Source organism: Sminthopsis crassicaudata, chromosome 4 (assembly GCF_048593235.1).
Source record: "Sminthopsis crassicaudata isolate SCR6 chromosome 4, ASM4859323v1, whole genome shotgun sequence".
NCBI lineage: Eukaryota > Metazoa > Chordata > Mammalia > Dasyuromorphia > Dasyuridae > Sminthopsis > Sminthopsis crassicaudata.
The window spans coordinates 125,489,128-125,510,956 of NC_133620.1; the positions used below are offsets into that span (position 1 = coordinate 125,489,128).

The 21,829-nt window shown below is 37.5% G+C and overlaps 2 protein-coding genes and 1 long non-coding RNA gene across 5 annotated transcripts in view; 2 read left to right on the forward strand and 1 right to left on the reverse strand.

Moving 5' to 3' along the window:
* Positions 1-21,829, forward strand: part of PDE10A (phosphodiesterase 10A) — a 736,567-nt gene that overhangs the window by 380,742 nt on the left and 333,996 nt on the right. The window contains 1 exon segment of the mRNA XM_074309355.1: positions 14,527-14,598. Coding sequence (XP_074165456.1) covers positions 14,527-14,598 — 72 coding nt within the window.
* Positions 1,277-16,306, reverse strand: LOC141565784 (uncharacterized). Of its 3 annotated transcripts, none has more exons than XR_012489123.1 (3): positions 15,942-16,306; positions 8,910-9,054; positions 1,277-1,363 (listed from the first exon to the last, which is right to left on the reverse strand). It is a non-coding gene; the product is annotated as an uncharacterized LOC141565784 (long non-coding RNA). The 3 variants fall into 3 exon arrangements; XR_012489121.1 differs by lacking the exon at positions 15,942-16,306 and adding an exon at positions 15,755-15,876; XR_012489120.1 differs by lacking the exon at positions 15,942-16,306 and adding an exon at positions 15,746-15,876.
* The window catches only part of LOC141566715 (uncharacterized), a 59,038-nt gene continuing 54,012 nt past the window's right edge, over positions 16,804-21,829 (forward strand). Inside the window, exons 1-2 of the mRNA XM_074311679.1 lie at positions 16,804-16,994; positions 17,164-18,332. Of these exons, the coding sequence (XP_074167780.1) occupies positions 16,804-16,994; positions 17,164-18,332 (1,360 nt within the window). The remainder of the gene's footprint in view (positions 16,995-17,163; positions 18,333-21,829) is intronic.

The following is a 21,829-nucleotide window of genomic DNA, read 5'->3' on the forward strand; positions in this document are numbered from 1 at the left end:
AAAGCTGCTTCATTTGTGAAATAAAGAGGTTAATTAAATCAGATAACTTCTAAGATCCCTATAAATTCTAAGTATAACTTGTTGGGAAATCTCTTTTTTCCTTTCTCAAAAATGTATTGTTGAAAGAAGAAATTTTTAGTTGAAAGGATATAGTGATACGCAGATAGTCTTACTGATCCCAAAAAGGGATAGATATACTTTAAGTCTTAGAAAAGCATCTAGATAGAGCAGTAGATAAAGTGCCAGGCCTAAAGACAAGAAGATTCATATTCTTGAGTTCGCCTGAGATACTTACTAGCTATGTGGTCTTAGGCAAGTCACTTAACCCCATTTGTCTCAGTTTCCTCATTTGTAAAATGACCGGGGGAAATGGCAATCTACTCAAGTCTCTTTACTGCAAAAATCAGATCATGAAGAGGACAACACAACTGAAAAACATCAACATGCCTTAGAAAGTTTGTGTATTCATTTTCATGGAGGAAAAAAACCTAGAATGACTGACTTTTTGAAGTCCTTTGACTTTATTATTTTGTGATAAACTTATGTAATAAATTCAGGGGCTTTAATACCTCCTGTGAAGGGTTGGTACCCATATAATCCTATTTTCCAAATTTAAGAAAACATGCAGTATAGCAAAAGTAACATAAGTGGCTGGGGGAATATCTCTCTATTTCTAACATTAGGCCTTGCATTTAAATTTTTCAGTTCAAGTCCAGAGCATTCATTATCCCTCTTAGTTCCCTTGCTATTTAACACTTTGGCACCCAGTAGTTCAAAAAGTAGTTTCAGTATGGGTCACCTTAAAGGCCAAAAAGGTAAAGGGAAGGGAAGGGAATTATTTCATAGGTCTAAAGGAATTAGAGCCATATTGGACTTCGAAGTCTGCTACAATTCCCTAATTCTGGAGAAGATTAAAGTCCCAGGCCCAGAATGTTTAAGTGAGGGAGAGGGGGGAAGAGACAAAATGTTTTAAAATTATTGAATTTATATGCCCATTTGAGAAAATTGCTAAAGTTTTTTTTTCTTTAAATATCTTTTTCATTTTTCTTTAAATAGACTTTTCATCTTATGAAGCTTGGATTTGGCAAATAGTTGAAAAAATTCACCTAGTCAATACCCTCTGTTCCCTCCTTCCTCAACTCCTTTCAGCTTCCTTTAAATGTTTTCTCTTATATTAGATTGTAAACTCCTTGAGGACAGGAACTATGTCCCTAGCATTTAGTACAGGGCAGAGCACAGAGTGAGCATTTAATGTTTTATCGATTGATTAATTATGGCTGTAAATCACTGCATACATTTTGTCAGATGCCATCAATGTTTTGGTTGGTTTTGATGAATTGTTCTTTTTTTCTTCTTTCTTAACCTGGAGGGGGAAATATATAAATGAAGATTTACATATGCATTCCTACATGCATTATACATATATAGAAATAAAAGATACAAAACCAAAACTTAAAAATAAGATTAAAAAGAAACATTCTTTTAGGAGAATTAAGGTTTTTTTCATCAAATCACAGTATTAAGATTAAAAAAATACAACAAAATATTTTAAAATATTAAAATATTTAAAATATTAATTATTTAAAAATAAACTGAGCATTTTATTATTTTTGCACATATTTGATTCAAATTTATGATCCCCCCTTAACTACATCAATATGCCTGCCTTGAGTATGCCTCCTTCATGAAAAAGGGTATCATTTGATGGGAGAACACTGTATGACAATTAATTTGCTCATTTTCCTATACATTATCCTTAGCCTTATTGTATCTGGCATGTATTATGTGTGCAATACCTTTTAAAATGCATATATACACCAAACTAGAGGCTCCCAAATCCTGCAATTTTCTTCGAGGCTTCTGAGTCTATCTGCATCTCTCTGAGAAAGAAAGTCTTCAAGTATCTGATCCTGAATGTATAATCAAGTTTTCTGGACTCCAGGCCCAGCATTCTATCTTCTACAATATTGGCTGCTCCTAAAATACACTAGGAACAGTATATTTATCTATGAAGGTATACAATGTCCTAATCTCTTCTCTGAGCTCCAGTCCCACATCTCCAATTAAAAAGGGAACATTGAATTTATCTTCTCCCCACTTTAGCTTCTTTAAACTTATAATGAATGCAAAAATGAGATATACAACAAGGGAGGGGATTAATGGAAAACAATATAGTAATATAAAGGTTAAGAAACATCAGTGAAACACATTTCAAAAACTTGGAATTATATGAAGTTCCCCTGTCTGATTCTCCCAGAAACCTCCTTGCCTAGCTGAGTATAGCAGTCTTGTTATTTCTGGACTCCTGCCAGGTGGGACACTTGTCTGAATCAATCAGATATCAGTGGATATTTCACTCTAATTCAGTTTGATTACAAAATAAATGTGGGTTAAGGCCAGTTAGAGTCTTTTAAAAATCACCAATAATATACACATAAATATTCCTACCTTGCCTCAGATGGTGGTATTGTGTGACTGTGTATTTCTTAGTTTGAGGCTATCCAAGCACAGCAGTGAGCTAGGCTGCACATTATGTGCAAAGTGTCATTGCTATTTATTGTGATCGTTTAAAATCAAGTCTCTATGACAGTAAACCAGGCTTTTAACTTATTTTTAACCTAGCGGTTAGCAGGAAGAATGAATAGAGGTCTATTTTTTCAGTGACTAATGCAGGAAGTGGACATTTTATGATCTAATGCAGGAATTCTTTGCCTTTTCCTGATTTTTTAATTTTGATTATTGATAGGGACGAGAAAGAGTAATGATGAGTGTGTTTGGGCAGTGAATCCCTGTTGAGAATCCCCAATAATAGAGAAAGTAAGGTATGGCATCAGCAAGCTACTTTCAAGAGTTGTCATGTTGGATGATGATGTTGCCTTAGTTCAGAAGCCTTGATCTAACATATCATGTAGCAGAAAGGGAAAAGAAAAGACCATCCAAAAACAAAACAAAACAAAACAAAAAAACAACCCTCCATTTACTGAATGACTACTGTGTGCCAGGCACTGTGCTAAGTATTTAGAAAATATCAATTTATTTGATCCTCACAATAATTCTGTGAGATAGTTGCTATAATTATCTCCATGAGGCAGACTAAGTATTACTTTCCTATAATTTTGCAGCTGGTAAATATCTAAGGCTGCACTGAACTCAGGTATTCTTGACTCAAAGGCCAGTGTATTATCCTTTGCACCTAGCTATTCAAGAGATGCTTAAAAATAAAAGATCAGTTTCTTTGCTTTCTGATTCCTATAAATCTCATTAATGTAATGGATAGGACATTGAGGTTGAAATCAAGAAGGATTGGATTAAAATCCTACTTGGATACTTGTTAAGTGATCTTGAAAAGTCAATGTCTCTGTGTCTCAGTTTTCTCATAACGTAAAATAAGAGAATTCCACTTCACCTCTGAAGTTCCTTCCAGTTTTAAAGCTTTTATCTTATGATGGAGTAGGGGAAAAATCATATATCTACTTTCATTTCCATAGTTTTGAAAAATAACAATTTATGGTTTCTTTTTTTTTAAATGATAAAGTATAAAGTAGATGTTTTATATATCCCAGAGATCCAGCAAGATATCTTTTTCATGAATTCTCCTGGAACTTTCTCTTCCTTTCCCTCTGCAATATTCTCTTAATATTGTACTATTTCTTTTGGACTACTCTCATGTATTTCTTATATTCTGTTTTTTTTATATAGGACTTTCTTTTCATTCTTTATTTTACTACTTTATATGCCCTTTGAGGACAGGAGTTACACAAATACACACAAAATACCTCTGGAAAATAAATACACATGTGTTCATGTTTGTATGTATATATCTGGAATGATGCCTTACATAGTATATGCTTAGTGTTAATACTTAATGGCAACTACATTTTAACTCATAGTTTCAGAGATTTACTTAGGGACCCAAACAAGAAAGTGATTTTTTTCCCCAGGGTTAAGCAACCACTATATATGAGAGGCAGCACATGAATGCAGGTTGTCTTGACTGCACAATAATATGCAATTCATAATATAAAGTGATGATATTACTTATATCCTCCTTGCCTATCCACTCCCCCTCAAAAGTAACACTGCAGAATCCAAGATGAATTTGGCCATTTTGTGATTTTAATATCTACCACATAGGTGAGTTTTGCAAGGAGCCACATCCTAGTTATTAGTGGTTTTCCCTGTATCTTCCATCTCTTAAAGAGTTTTGCACGTTTGGTGCATGAAGTATCACCAAGATACAATTGTACCTGAGGGAGCAATCAGATCTGTGGTTCAGGGCTGAAGAAAATGATTCTATATCTTATGGTTCATTAATATTTCACACTAAAGAATGTCATTTGTGTAGAACCCCATTCATCAACTTGGAGCAAAGTATTCAAGCCTATTCCTTCAATGGCATATTTTGTTTCCTTCAGTAGAATATCTAAGATTAAGACAAAAACTAACATTAGCCTTATAGAAAAGCAAGACTATGTTGGGTTTAATTATATTACACATACACACAAACATACACACACATGCATACACATACACACATTCATACACATATGTATATTTCTCCAATGTAGGAAATTTGAGCTGGAAATTTAAACCTCAGACTTTTTGTTTCATTGTTTTGCTTTTTGGCTCTTCCAACTCAACAGAATTGGGGGGGGGGTGATCAGGAGTTGGGTTAGAAAGAGGTTGGAATCCTTACCAGTAACTTTATCAATGTGAGGAACTTACTATTGTAAGACTATGAAAAATCCATTCTTGACTGATTCAGATCAAGAACTAGCTGTGATATATAGTCTTGGAAAGTTGCCTAGAATAGTGAGAGGTTAAGTGTATTGGATGCACTCCTTTAGCTAAGTTTTTGTGATTCTAAGCCCAGTTCTTAATTTACAATGCCCTATCATAAAGCAAATCTAGTGTAATATGCCTACTGCTACCCATTGTGCATAATTTTCTAACACATTTGAAAAATAGTGTATTTTGGGGGCAGCTAGGTGGCTCAGTGGATAGAGCACCCGCCCTGAAGTAGGGAGGACCTGAGTTCAAATTTGATCTCAGACACTTAACAAGCTGTGTGACCCTGGGCAAGTCACTTAAAACCAACCTCAAAAAAAAAAGTGTATTTCTTGGGAGTTATTGAAAAGCAATATGAGGAATATGTAAGCATCCTTTATTATGACTTAATTTCTGTGAAATCAAAAGTATTAGAACATATTTTTTTTTCTGATTGACAAACAGGGGAAGTATTGAGAAAGAACATATTTCATCTTGTCCTACTGATTATTCATCACATTTTTTAGAATTGTGTGAAATTTTATTAATCAATTGCTTAAAAAGTCTTACATTTTCAAAATTATATGGAGAAAATATAAATGGTTTTGTCAGAGGAGTGGAGGAAACCCCTTTCTGTTGAATATAGGGTATGTGGCATATCAACTCAACATGATAAAACTATACTTTCTAAAACATACAAAAGCTCATTCCCTGCCTCCCTCAGATGAGACTATAGCCATAGAGCTTGAGAATATATTCACAAAGTGATTATGTTTACGCTACCACTTTATGTTGTTAATTGTAAAAATCTTTCTAAAATGACATAACTTCTCTGAGTTAAAAATGCTGTTGGCTGAGCCAACAAATTAGTTCCCACTTCTAAAGACTTTAAAATAACTAAGTCCTGTTGAGAGTAGGAGTAGGGTGTTTTGTGAACTGGGGACCTGTCTATGAATGAGATTCCTGAGGTAGGGAATCTCTTTTTACACTCTCCTCCATGTCATAACTCGCCCCTGTATTGGCCATTTTGTTTTTGAAAGAGAACCTGTGATTCTGTAGGATATACTACATATAAGAGGGAACTTAGATAGAAGCTCCAGGTAAATATGGATACAGAGATATAGTTATCCAAGGGAGGAAGTAGTTTCAAGGAATATGACTTCTGGCAGCAGAGAGAATTGAACTATGGAAAGGATTAGACCCTGAGAATTGAACTGAGTAACCTTACTTAGAAGAGATAACTGGGTAGTAGAGACAGATAGGTGCATAGTGGATAGAGTGCTAAATGTCATTTCCTAAAACTAAGCAAACATTGCCTAAAACAAGATCATTGCATACTTCATACCCTTCCTATCCATTCAGTTAGAGTATTGGCCTGGATTCAAACACTTACTGTGTGAATCTGGGCAATTCATTTAACTTCCTTTTGCTATAAAATGGAAATAATAGCAGCACCCACTTTACAGGGTTGTGAAAATCAAATGAAATAACATTTTTCAAGTTCTTAGTACAGCACATAGTAGATATTGTATAAATGCTTATTTCTTTCCTTTTCCCTATACATAAGAGCTTTGTGAGAACTTCTTAAGATTTTTAGGCTTAGTAGTTCCAGAGCCAAGAGTTGCTTTTGCCACATGTACATATCACACATATGTCTCACTATTTTTGTATTCTAATTGTGCCAATTTTTTTCCAGGGAAAAACTGTATATTTATGGGAGAGTGCACTTAGAATTATAGGGATAATGTATTTGTAGCTTGTTTTTGTACTTTGCTCTTTAAATAAATTTTTTTTGCTAAGAGTTAAGTCTCCTAGCTGATTGTTAATGGAAATTATGCTGGTAGGGGCTCATGAGCTACAGTGTTGGTAGTACAGACCCAAATGGTTTAGCCCAGAACCTTGAGATAGTGGCCACCCTATGCAAGTGAAGGCACTATGTTAGAGAGTATCTTGGAAGTGATTATTACAGATGCATAGGTATATACCTGTATTGTCCATGAGTCTTCCATGAATCTATTCTATTGCTAGATTAAGCAGAAAGATTTTTGTAGATTCTGTGCCATTCAGCTTTAAGTCATTTAGATAACAAATGTTGCTGAGAACATCTGCTTATTTTTTGATACCTCCTAGTTATTTTTTTATACTGCTTTAATGCATTCAGTACTCCTTTTCTTCTTCAGTAGGTTGCTTTCACTGAAGCAAAAGGTAATTTCTGCCAACATACAGGGTTAACTATATTTCCTGAAGTCTTTTCTATAAGAAAATCCAAATTCTAAAAAAAATGACATCAGCACTTGTGTGTGGCCATTTCAGTGTAATCATATACGTCAGTAGCTGAGAGAGCTTGAACATTGCGTTGAGCTCAATTCTTTTCTTCCTTTTGGCTCTTTAATAAGAGAAGCTCAGGAGGAAAGGGAAAATAATCACAACAAACCAATTGTTTCCTCCTCTTTAAAACATGTCATCTTAATAGGACTAAATCTTACATTATGGGAGAATATATCTATGTAAATACATACAGCCTTGACGTTAGTTCTCCAGAATAAGTCAGCCAGTCAATAAGCATTTATTAAGTGATTACTACATGTCAGGCACTGAGCTAAGTTCTGGGAATTCAAGCAAAGACAAAAACAAGTCTCTGCACTCAAGGAGATATATTCTAATAAGAAAACCTGACTCAGTACAGTACAGCCAAAATTCCAGATATAAGATGGAACAAGACCCAAGGGCCTCATTCTATTCTGGACAGTGCCTGAGGCCAACTTGAAGGGTCAGGTCCTCTTGGGTTGACTAAACTCCAGAACCTTCCCAGTATAATCTGAAAATTTTGTTTCATAGAGCTAAATGAGTCTCCCAAGAGTTTTCTAGAATTGGCAGGAGTAGATTAAGAACTTCAGGAACTTTTCTAAAGTAAAGCTTAGTCCCAAGGCACATATTGAAGTCTGGGATCAAGTGGGACCAGTCTCTAATCTGGGCAAGAAGGTATGGAAATATGCACTAAATGTTTGTACAATTGAATCATCCACAATTTGGAATTTTGTTTTGAAAAGAAATATGTATTCTCATAACCACACCGCTCATTATTTCACAGATTTGCAAAGTACTCCATTTATGCAAGCCATGTTTATTTTCCTAGGAACAGTTTGAATCTTTGTGTTTCAATTCACACAATACCATATGGCAATGGAAAGAGTACTAGGCTTGGAATCAGAAGAAGTAGGTTCAAATCCTGAATCTGCAAATGGTCGCTGCATAATTGGGGCAATTTTTTGAGACTCAATTTCCTCATCTATTAAATGAGGGTGATAATACTTATACTATCTATGCCAAATCGGTATGATAAAAAAAAAATTTTTCCCCTTCTTTTTCTGAGGCTGGGGTTAAGTGACTTTTCCAGGGTCACACAGCTAGGGAGTGTTAAGTGTCTGAGATCACATTTGAACTCAGGTCCTCCTGAATTCAGGGCTGGTGCTCTATCCACTGTACCACCTAGCTGTCCCTGATAAAAATGCTTTTAAACTTAATAGCACCATACAAATTTAAGGGCTAATATTATCATTATCAAGATAACTGAGACAGTTAAATGGGACTATAGAATCCTGAGCCAGTAGTCAGGAAGAGCTGAGTTCAAATCCAATCTCATACGCATACTAGCTATATGACACTGGGAAGTCACTTAACTTTTATTTGTCTCAGTTTCCTCAACTGTAAAATGAAGAAAATGATAGCACCTACCTACCAGGATTATTTTGAGGTAGTACAGTGGCCAGCACATAGTAGATACTTAACTTTCTTTCTCTTCCTAATTTTGTTTCCTTCCTTCTTTCCTTCCAAAAGCAGTGTAGCATGGTTCTAGGGACCAGCAACACCATTATATTGAACATTCCCAAGTGCTTTGCAAAGTGTACAATCTTATATCAGTTTGACTTTTTAGATTTAGCATTTCATCAATAAACCATTACTAGCTAATCAGAATATAGGCAAGTCTTTAAATCAAATAATAATTAGAATATCCCTGGTATTTTAGTATTAGTATTTAGTAGTATTTAGAACTAGTATTTAGAAAAAGTCTAAATTTGGGATTACGAGCTATGTCTATACTTTTATTTTGAAGAATAATCAAATGGTTTTTCTTAGAGTACCTGATGACTGCCATCCTCTAATGTTTGTTGCTGTTATGATGATCAAAGAATTAATTGCTTTGGTTCCTTAAAAGTGGTGCTGTTATGGGTATGGTAGAAATCTAGATATCTATTAAAAATAGAACTATAACACAGAATTGTCCACCTAGGTTTTAAAGGAGAAAAAGCATTTGTTAAAACGCGGCAATGATATGACACATATACAATTACAATAAATGCCATTGTATTAAAGATAATATATAATAAAAAAGTCTTTTAAGTCACAGACAAATCCCCATTTATTTTAGAGACCTGACAAAAGCAATACTAAGAGAAGGAACAAGAAGGAAGAAAGAGAGAAGAAGGAGGATGAAGGAAAGAAGGACGGAAGAAGGAAGGGATGAAGAGAGGGAGGGAGGAAAAAAAAGAGGCAGAGAGAAGGGAAGGAGCGAGGAAATGAAAAAAAAAGGAGGGAAGCAAATAAAAATGAAATTAAATCCATACATATATGATTTGGACAGACCCATAAAGTCTGTCAAAAAGGGTCCTAGCCTGCTATATATTTATTTGCTGTTCAGTAGTCCCTTTTCAATGGGATCAGAACATGTCAGGTTTTTGTTGTTGCTGCTGTTGTGTTTTTTTTAAGAAGTAACTTCAACAGATATCAAATCCTCCCTTAAATTTCACCATTCTTCACTCTTTGTGTGTGTGTTTTAATCCAAATCCCTTACATTGGAGTTCTGCTGTTTCTTCTTTAAAAAGAGTAAACGTCACTGAATAAACTATGATACCCAAATATTCTATAATTGAGTGCCTCTAACTTTTTTTTATCAGAATTAACTTGAGTATATCTGGCATGTAAAAATTTAATAAAAACTCTGATTTTTAAAGAAAATCTATACTTTTCTTTTAACTTCTGTCACTAAAGCAGGAAAAGTGCCTTGGGTACAAGTTTTCCTGAAGCAAATGAATTTTTTAACATAATTATTTCTGAAACTTAGTACTTTGTTGTAACAAGAGAAACTTATATAAGAGTATTAATAATAGCATAGTCATAAAGAATTTATTATCAGTTATAAAACCTTCATGACATTTTCCCCCACTTATACAATTAAAGATCATCCACTAAAGCCTTCTTATTTTTCAAGAAAGGGAATCAAAGTTTCTCAAAGGCCATTCTAGCTGAGTACAAGTTTTGCTAGATTCTTGTTCTTATTGTTTAGTGACATCCAACTCTTTTATGATCCCATTTGGATATTTTTTGGCAAAGATACTTGAGTAGTTTGCTAGTTCAATTATAAAATAGCATTTTCTTCTTTGGATATTAGTAACTCAAAAAATCATTTACTCAGGGGCAGATGAAGGATCTGAAATTTTATGAAATCTTCAAGTGTCAGTCAAGCTATACTTTTTTCCTTCCTTCAAAAATATGCAAAACCCCTTCAACAAAAATTTATAGAACCCCTGGCCAATAGGTAGGAAGATTCTTCTTGAATTCAAATTTAACACTAACTATATGACTCTGGGCAAGTCACTTAACCCCTGTTTGCCTCAATTTCCTCATCTGAAAAAGAGCTGGAAAAGAAAATGTTAAATCATTCCAGTATTTCTGCCAAGAAAAACTCAAATAGGGTCAGGAAAAGTTGGATATAACTAAACAACACTTGCAATGTATTCTTTTGGGGGCTGGAACAAAATGCTTTTAAGACTTCATTCTAAACACTATAATTTTACTTCTTGTAAAAGATAGAGCACTATCATACAGTACCTTTAATATTATAAGTTAATATGAGAAACTGACGATTTTAAAGTTTCTGCAAATTATCAAAATATAGCTTAACTGAAAAAAAATCAATACTGATTTGGTGTTCGGAGAATGGAAGAAAATATGATAAAGTCATTAAAATGATTTATCAATGTTTAGCCATAAATCTGAGCAAGTTTTAGTTTTTTGATTTTGTTTGGAATTTTTTTTCCTCCTTTCAAATTTTTCCATATGTTTCCTTTTGCTATTGAATAACATATTAAAGCAAATATTGTCTTAATTTGTGATGTAGTTAAAAGAACTCATAGATTATTGGGGTCTTTAACATGGGAGATTATTTCAAATGGACTATTTGAATTGGTGAGAATTGAATTTATATAACAAAAAATATCTGAGAATATTGGATTAGTGGACGGAGTTGTTTTTAATCTTTTCAATGATATTTTAAACATTTTTTCCTCCCTCAGTAATAATTACTTTGTAATATACCTCTTCTTCCTGCCCTTCTCCCCAATATGTCTTGTTGTGTTTGAATAAGACAACACTACAGGCATCTGATTTTCATTTTAAATCCAAAATTATCCTGAATTTATCAGTGGATCCTCTCTTTTACAGGTCTTCTCTTTCCCTGGTGCTGGCCCCCATTTCAGATTTTAACTCTTCCTTCTCTATTGGTCCTCTCTTTACATTCATTCTTATCTCCAAAATTTGAGTGTTTTATGATTGTTTTTGGTCATGCAATGAATCAAACAATAAACATTTATTGAGGGACTACTTTATATCTGGCACTGTGATAAGTTCTGGGGATACAAAATGAGGCAAATTCAGTCCCTCCCCTCAAGCAGCTTATAATTTAATTTGGGAGACAACATGCACAGGAATATATACAAACAAGCTATATACAGGATAAAAGGGGATGATTAACTGAAGGGAGGTATTAGAATTAAGAGGTATTAGGAAAGGTTTTCTGTAAAACATGGGATTTTATTTGGAATATAAAGAAAGCCAGGGGGATCTAAATAGCTGGGGTTGAGGTGCTTGAGTGCTTCAAGCATACATAAAAATGGGGGGAGGGGAGGGAGGAGAAAGGGAGAGAAACCTTCTCTGTCCTCTCTTTTCTATTGAGTTTATCAAAGCATGTGCCTACATGCGCACACGTGTGTGTGTGTGTGTGTGTGTGTGTTCAATTTTCCTTGAACCGATTCATATAAAAGTGAGATTCATGGGATAACTATTCTCCTCATCCCTCCTTTCTTTGTGACTATATAGATTTTATGTTCTGTACTTCTGTAATACAATAGTTATTTTTCTACTTCTTCCACTTTCCATTTTTGTTTTCTCTTACAAAAGACCATTAAAATGGAACAGTTATCTCCATCCTTTGTAACTTTTACCTCTTTCTGTGAATCTTAAAAATACTGGGTTTCTGAGAAGACATTTGATTCTTATCCTCTATTAACATGTAGACAATTGCTCTTCACACATTAAAGAGAATGACAAGTTAATAAAAGAATAAATATACAGAGTGGCTATTTAGGAGAAGGAGCCATACATGGGAAAGGAAATTTTGGTGATATAAAAACAGAATATATCAATAAATATTATTGTAAAAATAACATTGGAAATTTATAGACATCTAAAATATAGATGCTGTCCAACATTTCCTATTCTATATGGTTAGTTAGCAAATTAATAAGAATTTGTTGGTTGCCTATAATTTTTGAAATCAATATATAAACTGAATTGGGGGTGGCTGATTATGGAAGTTATAGACTCTGACCTTGAGGAATGTAGGTTAGGTTGGTAGCACAAAATATTCATAAATGAAGAAACATAAAGGCAGTTAGAAAGATGTAAACATATGCAAATAGTATAGAAAAGATAAAATTGATAAATTCTAAGAAGATGTTGAACCAAGAGGTGATTGAATTGAATTAACAAGGGGCTATTTTAAGAAAAAGTTTCTTGTGAGGAGATCAGTTTGTGGCCAGATTTTGACAGATTAAGTTGTTTTAGAGGATAGCATTGGTGGGTAAAGATTTACACAAATCAGTATTGTTCTAGTAGAAAACAGTAGTTTGTGTTTGATCCAGCTGTATTTTTTCACTTTAAGGAACTCCCAGTGTCTCTTCCTCTATGCCTTATTAAGTCCTAAGGATTTGTCTGAGACATACACAAATTATGTGACTTGTCCAGGGTCACAAGGTTAGTGAAAACAGAAACAGGATTTGAACAAGCCTTCCTGAGTCCAAGACTGGAACTCTATTCACAATTCCACAAAACAAGGAGACAGTGTAGAAGATGATAATAGTAAGATAATGATTTCATCTCTAGTATAGTGAGTAGCATACTGGACTTGGAGTCATGAACTTCTTGATTTAAATAGAATATTACCTCTGACATTTACAAGCTGCCTAATGCAAGGCAAATCATCTAACCTCTGTCAAGGTTTCCTGACCTGTAAAATGGGATTAATAGCACACCTCTCTCAATAAAGTTGTTGTGAAGATCAAATGAGGCAGTGTATATAAAGTGCTTTGCAAACATTAAAAAGCACTAGATAAAGCCTGCTCTTATGAAGCCACATGCCTCAGGTATCAAGTTGGCAGATTATCAGTTCATTTATATATTAATTTGTAGAATTGACATTTGAAGATTTTTTTTTTAACTAAATATCAAATGCTAGGCCTACTGGAGCTACCAACAAATTTCTGGTTTTGTATATATCTATATCCATACATATATCATACATGCATATGTAATAGATTTTTTTAGATACGCACATGTATATAATGTATATAACCATTGTCCTGTAAATATGTATATTTATGAAATAGCTCATAAAACAAATATTGGCAAGGTAACAAGGGATATGAATAGTGAATTTCTTTTAGGGGCAAACTGTTTTGGAGACTGTGATTGTGAAACATGAAGGACCTTTTAGCTAACATTTTAAAAGTTTCAAGGATTCACAGCAAAAAAAAATTAAAATGTCTACATTCTTGTTTCACCTTAAGGATATGGAGGAAAGGAACTTTAAATGTAGTTGATATGTGCTTTATTCCATTTACAAACTGTTATGAATAACATTTAAATAGATGTTAAAATTCCATTAGTATTTGATATAAGGGGGAAAAAAAAAACTAGTCAAGTGCAGAACAGTGCTTAGAATTAAAATGAATAAAATTATTTTAAACCTGTACTTAAATTGGCCTTATAAAATTAAGTTGCATTTTACTGAAGACTTATTTCTTGATTTTTATTGTGAAAAGATGACTCTGTGTGTGTATGTGTGTGTGTATGTAATATCAAACATCTGTGGGGAAGGAGTTGGAGAAGAAAGATGAAAAAAATAATTTGGGTTATTTTACTGGTATTCACAAACCTCTTAGAATTCTTTTGGTTTGTAAATTTAAGCTGTAGGCCAAGGTATTTTCTCAAATGTCTATGATAGAGTATAAACCATTAATTTAAAATGACCACTGAACTCTGTGGATAATTTTCCTTAAAAATTTTCCCATGTCTTTGAACTTAAGATGCAGATCTAATCTGCAAATATGCATTCTTATATTGTGCCTACCTCACAGGGTTGTTGTGAAGGACAGAATTGTCTACCATAGTATAGACAGAATTGCTTTGAAATTTTTAAGGTATAAGTGTAAGTTTATCAGTTATTGCTTATCAATGATTGCTCAACTCAAAATTTAGGTGAAACTTGCTATTATATTGACGGGTCCGTTTCTATGGAAGACTTTTTAGAAGTCTTCCATAGAAACTACCTCATAATTATCTGTTGATGATCAGATGTATGGAGCTATCCGTGTTAGTGACAAAACTTTTTTTTTTCTTTCTTGATATTATATATCACTTTAGAAAATTCAAAAGAAAAGCAGTGGGCCCACGAGAAAACATTCGGAGGGTGTTGCCACACCGGGATACATCGGGGTAAGTGAAAAAGTACAATTTTATGTTTGTACTCAGGCAATGTAGATTGTAAATAGTTCTGATTTCATTCTCCCCATCTTATTTACACAAAGAAATCTGGTTTCTAACAACAGACAAAACACTTAACAAAATCTTCTCGAGGATCATTAAAACTGTCCCTAGGATTGTCTTGTGACAGTTACTTTTGATTCTCCTAGAAAATATCAGTCGATCTGACAAAAAGAAAGGCAATTTATCGCCAGTCGGTTAATTGAAATAAAGGGTTAATTAGGATACTAAGCGTTACTTGTTAATTTACGAAGATCTCCTATATGGGGAAGAACAAATATGTAACCTGCTGTTCCATCTTAGGTTAAAAACATTCACTTAGTTCTGGAACTTCTTTCAACTGGAAACCTCCTTTTTTGATCCCAGATACCCTGAAAGATTTTTAAAAGTTACAGGGAAACACTTTTAAAGTGAAGAAGAGAGGCAAAGACCACCTGGGGAAATACAGATTTTAAAAAATACTGTGGCTTTCACCTTTTTCAGACACCACCGGATATACTTCCTGATCACTCTCAGGCTTCAGAGGAGCTCCGGGGTAGAATTCTGAACAATCAGAATAATTAAAAACAACAAATTGAACGATTTGTTTAACCAGGGATGCCAACCGCGGGAGGAAAAGTCAGGAGAGGATAAAGAAGGGACCATTTCCTGATAGGTACTAGTTTTTCCTTCTCGGAAAACACGTTAATGTCACGGTAAAATGTCCTCCCTGGAACGTAAAAGGTCACTGGCACTGTTTTCTTTCCAGGAGGGTTTAGAAATTTTGACCTCACGATTGATGGAATTGACATCCGTTAAATGATAAATTCTAAGGACTACGTACAGAAAAGAAAGAAAAAAAGACATGATGACACTGGATCATTCATGAAAATAAGACTAGCAAAAGATCTAGGTTATCAAAAGCGAATCATTTAGAGCTGATGCAGAAATAAAAAAAAAAAATTCTACTGTAATGATTGGGTGGGAGTGGAGAAATGACATACTCATTAGGACTCTGCATCATTCCTCAAAATAAAAACACAAGAAAAATGAAGAAAAGCAAGTTTAAATCAGGACCAGGGGAAGCCGTTCGTCAGTCGGGTAACTTAACTCCACGCACATGGCTTACTTTGTGACCGGTTTGTCCTCCAAACCGTTTTAGGTGTGAATATTCTAGCTGGACTAAAAGGTTAGCTAATCTCAGCTCAGCTCAGAGGACAGCCCTAGACCTAGCTGAGATGACAGATCTGTTCAACCCCACATCTCAACCCTTTTCTAGTTTTATCCTTTCCTAGTAATTCTCTGGACATTAATACCTGTCGGTCTCGCGGTTCTCTCAACTAAACAAACTATCGCAAACTCCCGGATCTTTCTGCGTTCTAAACTTGCAGTGCGTTCACCTTCCGACGCGTCTTTGGCAGTTAGTGTGGCTTCGTTGCCAAGTTAGAACAGGCGGGCAAAAGTTAGCTTTAGCGTTGCTTCCTTTATATTTTGCGCCCTAAGACCCCTTGCCTTTGTTTTGATTTAATCTGTTCAATGAATTCGCCACTTCGATTTCTCAAGCCCGCAGGTAAGAGGCGAAGAGCCATTAGACTTAAGCAAATTTTCTTTTTAAAGCTAGATTTGGGGGGCGGGGGAAGTGAGTGAAATGCAAATGATTTTTTTTTCTTAAAGTTAGGAGTTGAAGAAAATTATGTGACTTGAAGTTGTGCGTGTGTTTTAATCACAAGATATCCTACAAAGTTTTGGATTCCACCCAGGTCACAATACTTCGTGCAGTCGTTTTCATTGCTGCGCTTACCGTTAATGGGATTGCTTTGAAACAGTAGATTGAGAAAGAGGATGCTGTTCAGCAACTCACAGCTGGAGTTGCTGCACATCTGTCTGGTTCAGAATTCAGAAAAGATCCAGCATCTGTGTGTCTTCCCTTCCCCCTACTCTGTGCCCACTGTCCCCAAGGATACACATCGCTTCTACAGTTGAGCTCTTCAGGTAATGACTTGGCCTGCATCTATCCCCTATCCCCTCTCTTTTTTCCCCCCTTTATGTATTTCTACTCTTTCTCTCTTTCTCTCTCTGTGTTTGTATGCTTTGGATACGTATAATGAGAAGGGAGGAGGTAGCTTAAGAAGCAATTGCTCCGCCAGTGGGCGTTTTCTGGCTGCTGCCAGAGCGTCCATGGGAGGCACTGCAGTGATTTTATCCGCTGCTTTTGAGCATCCATCGAGCAACATATACATCAGAGAGCATAGGAAACATAGAGCCCATAGGTATATTCGCCCCCCTCCCCCAACCTTCACATTTGGAGAGGAAGACGAGTCCTTGTTCCATTCGGGAGCCACTGCTGGATCAGCCCCGACAGACATCATGTCCCCTTCCAGCTAGAGGGGATGAAAATGTGAAGATTTTTACAGGTCGGGGAAACCAAAGACAGGAGGGAGGGGGGGAAGACACCCCCCTCCCCCAAACCTTTCTCAGAGATTAGTCTGGAAATCTCCCTAACGGGAGGGGAGCATAGACAGAGTGAGGGCGCTTTAGCTGCGTCTCTGGCTCTTCGCTCCCCCACCTCGAGGCGTCTCTAAGCAAACGTCCTGCCTCGAACTACAGCGAAAAAAGGGAGGAGGGTCATGTCCAACCCAGAGAAGCCGCTTTTATCCCGCCCCCAGGCCCCCCTCTGTCTGCAGATTGGAGAAAGCTCAGCTCGGGCCACTACCGACTGCATTCGGATCTCGGCGGCAGCGGCCAGGGTGGGGACAGCTATAGCGCTCAGAAGGCTGGGAACGCCCGCGGTTTCCCCTTGCTCCTGGCTAGCGCAGCCCGGGGCACAGACGGTCCGGGCCCGGGCGCCGTTTGCTTCTTTTTCTGCAGCGCTCGCGGCCGCGGCGGCGGCAACGGCAGCAACGGCTACAGCAGCGGGGTCGTCCCCCGAGTTCCTTTCTCTGTTCCCTCTTCCTCCTCCCCTTTTCTTTCCTCTTCTCCATCTTCCTTTTACTTCTTGCCGCCCCCGCCTCCCCCTCCTCCTCCTCCTCTTCTCCCTTCCTCCTCTTGCTTTCACCTCCCAGTGGGTTTCCAAGGAAGGGAAGCAGCAGCAGCAGCAAGAGCAGCAGGAGGAGGAGGACGTGGTGGAGGAGGAGGAGATGTTGGAGGAGGAGGAGGAAGAGGAGAAGAAACAGCTCCCTTGATCGTCCATCCGAGCAGTAGTAGTAGCAGCAGCAGCGGCATCAGCAGTGGCAGTGGCAGCAACGGCGGAGGCAGCAGCAGCAGCAGCAGCAGCGGCAGCAGCAGCAGCGGCGGCAGCAGCAGGAGGCGGCGGCTGTTTTTCTCTCCTCCTTCACTTCAGGGTTTGTTGCTCCCAGCCTCCGTTGGTCCCCGGCTGCAGCCGCAGCAGCCGCCGCAGCCTCGGCTTCTCCTTTCCCCAGCCGTCTGCAGCCTGTGGTCCTACAATTTCCTAGGAACCGCAGGCGCAGCCCGCGCCGTTGGTGGGGTCGGAGGCGGCGGCCCGGCTTACTACACCAGCAGCAGCTTCAGCAGCAGCAGCAGCCTCAGCAGCAACAACTGCAAAATTCAACAGCAGCAGCATCAGCCTAAAAGCTCCTTCTTATCCTTCGCTGCCTCCTCCCCCTTGTCACTAGGGTCAGACATGGAAGATGAACCTTCTAATAGTACAGGCTGCTTTAGAAGGTTTACAGAGTGTTTCTTGAACACGAGTAAGTGGCTTTATCCTTTCTTTATTCGCTTTACCCCACCTCTATCCCTTAATAATTCTTGGGAGGTTAAGGGGGAAGGGGCTGTAATGTAGTTGACCGTAGGATGAATGCAGGATAGCTCACACGATTGTACATTTTAGAGGGGTGGGGGCTTCTCCACGAACAATTTGCAAAGAGGCAGTGTGAGGTTTTTGTTTTGGTTTTTTAACCCAGCGTGCTTTTTGAAGAGATGAGAGTAGGAAAAAATATATGGAGTGTGTGTATGAAGTAGACTTAGCTTTATGTCGAAAAAGGTTTTTGTTTGTTTTACGCCTGTGTGTGTACTGTACATCCACGCGTCTGAGAGAGGCGGGAGAATTGTAGACTATTTGTCAAGGGAAAAAAATACTGTCCAATCTCGGAGTAAAGGTTCCAGAGTTGATTTTTTTTTTTTTTGTCCTGACGAAGTCTATACCTGGCATGTACCCCTCAAGTTGCTCCGATTAAGTTCAGTGCTAGACAGAAAGCCCATTCTTCGTTCTCTAGGCTTGGGACTGACTTAAAGTCAAAGGTGCTTTATGCCACTTTGGAGGCCAGGGAGTTTGGGGGAGCAGTGGAGGGTTTGGCTTCTCCAATAATGGAGGAAGACAATTTAGAAGCTCCACGCTGCCCTGTTTACCCGCACCCCTAACCCCCATTGCTGCAAAGGACATTAATTAGCTTGTTGCAGGAGAACTCTTAACCATCAACCTCCAGACAAATGCACACTTAGTTTTTGAACAGTGTCTTGGTTTAGTCATCCCTGCTGCCAGTGCGGCTGGCGACGGATGCCTGTGACTTTATTACAAGCTCTCTTTGCCGGAGAAGAAACAAGTGTTTGCACCTGGCTCTTTTTCAGGGCATGAGGCAGTCGAAGTTTTGGGGTCTTGTGCTCGTTCTGGAGTCTGAGTCTGATCTCTGCCCCTTATTCCAGAGAACTTTCTTGTAAATTTAGGGAATTTAATTTGTGTCCAGATTCTCTATAGAGGATAAGTCTCTGTGCCTTGGGGCGGGGGGGGGAGGGGAGGAGTGTTACAAAGACAATCCTCAAATATAAACTTCTGGATCGACACCTCCTGACAGGTGGCATCTTCCTTTATCAGGTGCTTTTTTTCCGGGCAAGCAGGCCTGGATTGGGGAGAGGGCAGCGTCAGGAAATTGGCAAAGGGAACTTATTCGGGGAATCGCCTTAAGAGACAAAGGGGAGAAAAGTGACACTGGCTTCCTAAGAAGGGAGGAGGTGCCTGGGGGAGAGGGCTCCAAAGCGGGAGAGAATAGAGGGTGGGGGGTGGGGGGTTAGTAAGAGTGAAAGTAGAATAGATTTGCAGCAGGATTGGGGAACAACTTTATGATGAGTTAGAGGGAGCACCGGTTAGCAGGAGGTGAAATGGCAAAGAGATATGCCCTATGTGGTCTAGAGTTCCAGAGACAGCACCTTTATACTACCGCTGCAGGATAAGCAGCTGCACGGGACCGGAGAATATTATTCAGAAGCCTACTGCTTTCCCAGGAAGGGCCCCCAGCTCTCTATTACAATATCATTCTTTTACAGCCTATAGACGTTGCAGTGTGATCTTTTCTAAAGGAATCACATCACCTGTTTTCCACTTTGAGAAACTTCCATATTGGGTTTTATGGCTTATTGATCCCTTAGAAGAGGCTTTAGGAGATTAACTTTGTTCTGGAGTCCCACTTTTACAATCCAGAAGTTTTATTTTTTCAGTTTGGAGTTTGTGTTTGGCACTTTGCTGGGAGAGCCCCTAGTAGCTTTTGGTCTGCTGCCCCCAAGGGAATCAAAAGGAACTTTTAGGAAATTTTGTTGCTAAGTGCCTGAGTTCCAAGCTAGAAATGGGAAGGGGGGGGGGGAGTAAGGGGAAAAAAAATCGCTTGGCTTGTAGTTGCTTTCTGCAGAAACAAATTGCTTACCAAAAGACAATAGTTTATTGCAAGGGGCTTTCCTTTTGCTGGGTTGCCTATTAGCTGTCCACAGGCCAGTAAATTACAGCTCAAAAATACTGCTTCATTCCTCTAATCCTTACTCACTCTTGTCCCAGAACAGTAATACAAGTGGATGTTTCCTGTAACAGGTGTCACTCTATTGCTACAGATTTCAGAAGGTGTATAGGGTAGTGAGAGAGAGGAAGAATGAATTGAGTGACAGACTTGATTTCAATGCATTGTTCTTTCCCCCCCCCCCCACTAAATCTGCAAAATAGAAATGCCCTATGGAGAGCAGTCTGAATTTATCTGATTATTGCTTTCCTTATTCTCTTTAAACTTGGCAGCTCATGTGCGGTATTAGATAACACTGTGTAGATCATAGTATTATAGGATTCCAGATTTAGAGCTGGAAGAGACCTTTGAGGTCAAAGTCTAGCCCCTTCATTTTAAATATAAAGGAAACTGAGATCCAAACCAGAGTCACAAACTGATTACTATTTTAAGCAGAATTTGAATTCTGTTCTTTCTGAATTCAAGCTCAGTAAGCTACTATTTCCTGTGCTATATTGCTTCTCATGAGGTGCTTACTCTGAGTGTGAAGTGGAAAACTCAATGCAATTTATTTCTTTGTCTGCTCTGTGTGTAGACTTAACAATTCTTTTCTTTAGAGTTTTACCTGTGAATGTCCTTGTTCCTTCAGCAGTTCTAGAAGGGGTTGGGAAATTCACTTACAAAAGTTGTTGGAGGAGTAGTATATTGATAGAATAACATATACTGTTATCCTTGAGAAACTCTTTAACTCTAAAAATAAGAGAAAAGAGAGAGAAAAATTATGGAGAGGTATAAACTATTTAATATCTGATGTCTTGGATTGTTAGAGGCAAATCTTAAGAAGGATTCCAGTTTGGAAAGAAGAGGGAAAAAAGACAATAGAAGGTAGCTGTTTGGCCATGTGCACTTACAGGGGAGGGGGAGGAAACAAACTAGAATTTGAGAGGTGGAGGAGGAAAGGTTCACCATTGTACATTTCTTGGTCTTTACCACCAGTGATAATACCCTTAGATGGGAAAATTTTGGGTTCCATAGAATGAAGGATGAATTGCCATAAAGTGGAAAGATCTTTTCATCTTTTTCCATCACATCACAGAGTACTTTAGATCCATTTGCCAATGCTAAAAGCACATAAATGCAACTGATTTTTACCATGGCCATTTGTTTGCCATGATGAAGCACTTATTAGTTTATGTGTTGTAATGACCTATATCTTCAAACACGAATGTTCTTATAATGAATTGCTGAAGTTAAAAAAAAAAAAAAAAAGAACAGTGAAGACAGGATATTTCCTGGAAGAAAAAAATCCACGTGTATGAGAATTTCGTGAAATCATAGTTCAGAAGAAGGATAGTATAATGATATTGTTTTGACGTTATCTTCCAATCTGTGATCAAGATAATGATTTATTGAAATTTTAAATTGAGAATTACAATAGATAAAATAATAATAATAATAATTTTATAGTTGGAAAACTGAACTTTACA